Raw genomic sequence first — 5,383 nt, 5'->3', positions numbered from 1 at the left:
CTAGCATTTTTGTAAGGAGGTAGCCAGGGCCAGCCTTCCTGTATCGGGTCTCCTTTTTGTAGTAGCGCATTATCTAATGTGAAGACAGTTCAGCTTTGCTACCAAAATCCAGATCTGTCTGAGCGTGTTAAGTCATTTGTACAATTTCTCTTCCATAGAGCTGCCCGGAGCACCAACTAACGTCGCCATCAGCAACATTGGACCTCGTTCTGTCACGCTGCAGTTCCGGCCAGGGTATGACGGGAAGACTTCTATCTCCAGGTGGCAAGTGGAAGCCCAGGTGAGGGTGCCAGGCTCTGTCCTCAATTTTACCAATCGTGTGTAGTGCTTTCTGGTTATTTTAGGTTGAAATTAAAGGGGCGCTTCACCATAATGTGTATCGGGCGTTCTTACTATTTAGTGGCATTTAAAGGGTCACTTCTCCTCCCATTATGGAACTGTAGAAGTGAGATCCCACCCAACTTCCAATAACAGGTCCAGTAACAGGTTCTGACCATCCCTGTGGGATTTTGTATGTATTTCCAGCTCATCTCTAGACGGACAAAATTTTATTTTATTTATTTCTCAATCTACTTTGTGTGTACCAAATGTCTTTGGAAACCCAGTTTTTACCATAAAAAAAGAAGCAGTGACATCATCACTGTGCTTTACAGAGCCTGTGGAGAGAACAGAGCTGTGGGAGCAGGCCCCACCCACTACTGCAGATTACAGAAGGGGTGGAGACCAGACCAGTCACCCTGCACAAGGAGAGAGCAGCAGTGAGCGGTCTTTATTACAGTAGGGGGCGGAGACAAGACCAGTCACCCTGCACAAGGATGGAGAGCAGCAGTGACCGGTCTTTATTACAGGAAGCTCCAAGTCTCACTCTGGATTACTGCTCAGATCTGGAAGAAATACACAAAGCTCTCCAAGATTCAAGAAGAAAACACGTGACTTTGGTATAAGGACAATATTTGCTTATTCTACAGTTCAACTTTGATACTTTGAAGACCTCCTGATCCCCTTAAAGATGATCACATAGGGATTGATTCATTTGCATCTTTTTTTTTTCGTGTAAGAGTACCACATATCGTTTAGAGCAGGGGTCCTTTCAGTGGTATGTGGGCAGAATAATGCATCATTGCTATCAATGGAAGCAAAGGTGGCCCATTGCTGGTGTGAGTGGGAGGAATAGTCCCCCATCATTGGTGTCAGTGGTGCTATAAGTGGAAGCAAAGATGGCCCATTGTTGGTGTGAGTTGGAGGAATAATACCCCATAAAATAGAAATAATGGTAAAACTGCAAGCAATGCCAGCCTCTGTGATTTCACTATCAGAGTAACTATCTTCTGTTATAGGTCGGTACACAAGGCGAATCAGAAGACTGGGTCCTTATACATCAGCTGACCAATGAGCCCAATGCCCGAGCCCTGGTGGTCCCAGTATTAAACCCATACACGTTTTACAGGTGGGGAATTTCTTCTTGTAATTAGAAAGTTTGTGTTGTATGTCAATGATTTTGTGGACATGGACCCTTTCATGTAATTCTTCTATAATTCAGCTTTCGAATGAGACAGGTGAACATTGTGGGCACCAGTCCTCCCAGTCTACCTTCCAGGAAGATACAGACACTTCAGGCCCCTCCTGATATGTTCCCAGCAAATGTGACCCTCCGCACAGCCAGTCAGACCAGCTTGTGGGTGCGCTGGGGGGTAAGTAGCTCTCGATTGTCTCACTGCTTTAAAAAAATGTTACGTGGGGTTGCTAAAGTTGCATTGTCAAGTATCTCAAAACTGATATTCGGGTGGTGGTGGCAGAGCGGCACTGGTACATGCTGCAGCCTTGTTCTTCTCAGGATGGCCGGTTGATGGTTAGTGTTACAGATAGGGTAAATGTCAAGATTACAGGGAGGGTTAGGGTTACAGGGTGGGTTAGTGTTGGGGCTAGTGGAAGGGTAATTGTCAGGATTACAGGGGGGGTTAGTGGTAGGGTCACCAAGAGGGTAAATGTCAGGGTTACAGGGAGAATTAGGGTTGCAGGGAGAATTAGGGTTACTGGGAGGGTTGGTGTTGAGGTTAATGGGAGAGTAAATGTTAGGGTTTCGGGGAAGGTTAGGGGCTTGTTAGTTTTCAGGTCAAGTTTACAGGGTCTAATTCTCCCTATTACTTTAAAACCTTATATATATTATATAGAAAGCCACATGAGGAGCTGGAGTACCCCAATGAGGGCGGGAGCACCTAAAACGTCTAAGTAAGCGGGAGCACAAACAGGAACTTTGGCAGGGGAGGTCGTATTTCTGGAGCCCCAAAACTGTATTAGAAGCCAGCACGTAATTCAGCCCACCAGACAGCGCCTATAACTGAATAACTTTTAGAAATACTAACCCTTTAAATGCCACATATTTTCTGAGATTCCTCCTTTTTTTCCGTGTTTCTATTTTTTTTATTGAACATAATGACTCTCATTTTCTGCAGCCTTTACCGGAGATAGCGTACAATGGAAACCCAGAGTCTGTGGGCTACAAGATCCGCTACACGAGGTCTGATGGCAAAGGAGAGTCGTTAACTCACGTGATTCACGACCGCATAGAGAGGGAGTACACTATTGAGAACCTGGAAGAATGGACCGAGTACTCTGTGCAAGTCGCAGCGTTCAACTCCATAGGGATCGGACCCTGGAGCCCCGCTGTGGTCGCCAGGACCAGGGAGTCAGGTATCAGGCACCAACAATCTGCTTTTTCACTTTTGATTTTTGCCACTACCAATATATTATATAAATTGGCCATTAGGCATATCTCACGGTTCCTCCACAACAGACCCAGCTCTTAATATTTAGAATGGCACAGACATCTGTCATCAGGCTTGTAGAGAAAAGGTGACCGGCGCTCCTTGCCTGATCCTGCTGCAAGCGAGAAGGAAACAATGTAACGAAAATGTATCGCTTTGTAAATCTTTTTTTTTTTTTTTAACATTTTAAATAATTAGAAGGAAATAAACCCCCCCGGTCAGGACTTTATTGTTAAAGAGGACCTTTACCCTTCTCTTTAAAATAACAACAAACACACCTTTTAGAGATGTTCAATGAAAATCTACAAACGCATACTTCTACATAATTGCCGGCTTTGTATTCTTTGCATATTATTATTTCTCTTTTCTTCCCCGGTCTTCTGACAGTGGCCATGTTTACTAAGGGCAGATTACTAGCTCTCCATTTACTTCCTGCATTTGTGCAGGGCCGTATTTACCGTGGTCAAAAGGGGCAACTGCCCTGGGCCCCATAATTTCCAGGGGCTCACAGCAGCTGTCTTTTTAGTCCAGGGTGACAGGCAGAAGATGAGCAGCCCAGCCAGTGGGGAGATCATCTCTTTCATCGGCCAGCCCTTTCTCCTGTTGCAGTGGTTCCTGGTATACTGGTGCCTGCTAAGGACATTGAGATCTCTACTGGTGACTTTAGGGAATACTGAGCTCTATACTGGTGTCTGCTGAAGGCATAGAAATCTGTGCTGGTGGCTGCCGAGTCCACTGAGATCTATACTGGTGACTGCCAGGGGATACTGAGACCTGTACTGGTGCCTGTCGGGGCCAATAAGATTATACTGGTGACTTTTGGGAACATTCAGATTAAATGTGTATATTTTTGTAGTTTTTTGGGGGGGGGTAGGTGATTTAGGTGGATATGTGGATATGGGGGGTCTAGGTCGGGAAGATGCGGAAGGGTGATAGAGGCAGGCTCTGCATTTCTGGCACATGTGACTAGGACATGTGACCATGCACATCATCTCAGAGGAGGAAAATGCCTTTCCCAGAGATTACACATGAGATTTCCCAGCAATGCTCTGCTGATAACAAGGCAATCCCAGTGTGCATTGCTTTGGCAAACTGAAGTCATTTAGCCCTTTCAAAGCTGGAATTGAATGCTCTGCAAGTGTCAGTATTTCACAATCACAGCATTTTAGACCTGGCATGTCTATGTTATTATTAATCATCATGCACATAGGGATGCATTGGTAGAATCAGATTTTTGAGTGTAAAGGTCCGCTTTAAAGTCTAAGCTGGAAGCTGCGCTCCTCAATACTTGACTTTTGAATGATCGTTGGGTGCTCAGAGTGATTACAGAGGCCATGCCAGAACTGGATGAGGAAATACAAAGTCATCAACACTGCTAAGTGGAGCGTTGGTGACTTTGTATCTTCTCATTAGGTTTTTCTTTGTCTATTCTTGTGTACAGTAAATGCATTACAGCTGTCCTAATTACTCCGATTTGATTCTTTCTTTTTTCCAGTCCCCTCCTCTGGACCCGGCAATGTCTCCGCTCTGGCCACGACATCAAGCAGCATATTGGTGCGCTGGAGCGAGATCGCAGAGGCCGAGAGGAATGGCCTCATTCTGGGGTATAAGGTGAGTGGCACTCTCATGAGAGACACGTCTGTGAAGAGTTAAAGTGTATATAAACCCTAATGAGTTTCTCTTATATCATCCCTTATGGTCTTTTAAATATAATCATTTGAAAGCGTTTTGTTGTTATATACTGATGTGAGCTGATAACATCCTGTGATCTCTGCCTGTGATAAATGTTAGCAGTTACATTGTTCCTAGCTCTCTTTGTGCACTACAAACTCCTCCTCCACTTCCTGCCCTAGGGTGGCAATGCTGTGCACCATAAGACGCAGTACAGTGAGGGAGTGTTGTCACCCTAGGACAGGAAGTGTGTTACTGCAAGAATCACCGGTTGAAAATACTGGGAAAGAAAAGAAAGCTTGAAAAACTAAAACTAACGCAGCCGCCACGTCTTTGGACTGATGAGCTGCAATATATTACATTTTTGATCTTGAGTTTAGAAATGCTTCACGCCTTGCAGAAAAAAACCAAAACACTCCACATTACAAATTGGAGCGGTCCGATTGCTGTTACATAGTACTCATCCAGAGGACTGCATTATATGGTCACTGAACGCTTTTGTGAATGCTGGCAAACTTTAATCTATGTTTTTTGACTTCTTCTAATATCTTTTAGGGACCCCAGTGGCCAGATATCACATCAGATTCTTTCTATCCCGCCCCCCTCCTGTCCTCGAGGGTCTAATAAGTGATTGTTAACACCACAGAAGACAATTGTATATGTGTGTTGCATTGCCATTCATTGCCAGTTGCACCCCCTATGCACATCTGCAGTGCACTGCAACACAACTGCGCTATATTACCCCGCAATGTGCAAATACTCTGTTCATTCAGTTTTGAGAAATCGAGCCTTTATTTTAGTGCATTGGCAGCTTATTTAAAATGAATGCATCGCACCTCAACAAAAAGAGACCTGTGTAGCGGTGCACTGCATTGTGGTGTAAATGGCGTCACTCTTCTCATGACTGGACTTCTTATATTACTTTATTCTGCATTATGCAGAAAATG

The 5,383-nt window shown here is 44.6% G+C and overlaps 1 protein-coding gene across 1 annotated transcript in view; it reads left to right on the top strand.

Annotated features, from left to right (window-relative positions):
- The first annotated feature begins 1,538 nt into the window (after positions 1–1,538).
- SDK2 (sidekick cell adhesion molecule 2) overlaps positions 1,539–5,383 on the top strand; it is an 83,720-nt gene continuing 79,875 nt past the window's right edge. Inside the window, exons 1-3 of the mRNA XM_018568952.1 lie at positions 1,539–1,691; positions 2,454–2,691; positions 4,261–4,376. Of these exons, the coding sequence (XP_018424454.1) occupies positions 1,548–1,691; positions 2,454–2,691; positions 4,261–4,376 (498 nt within the window). The 5' untranslated portion in view covers positions 1,539–1,547. The remainder of the gene's footprint in view (positions 1,692–2,453; positions 2,692–4,260; positions 4,377–5,383) is intronic.

The sequence above is a fragment of the Nanorana parkeri genome, unplaced genomic scaffold (assembly GCF_000935625.1).
Source record: "Nanorana parkeri isolate BGI_ZX_2015 unplaced genomic scaffold, ASM93562v1 scaffold1266, whole genome shotgun sequence".
NCBI classification, from domain to species: Eukaryota; Metazoa; Chordata; class Amphibia; order Anura; family Dicroglossidae; genus Nanorana; species Nanorana parkeri.
The sequence above is the reverse complement of the archived record's forward strand: the minus strand, read 5'-3'. Positions and strand labels throughout refer to the sequence as shown.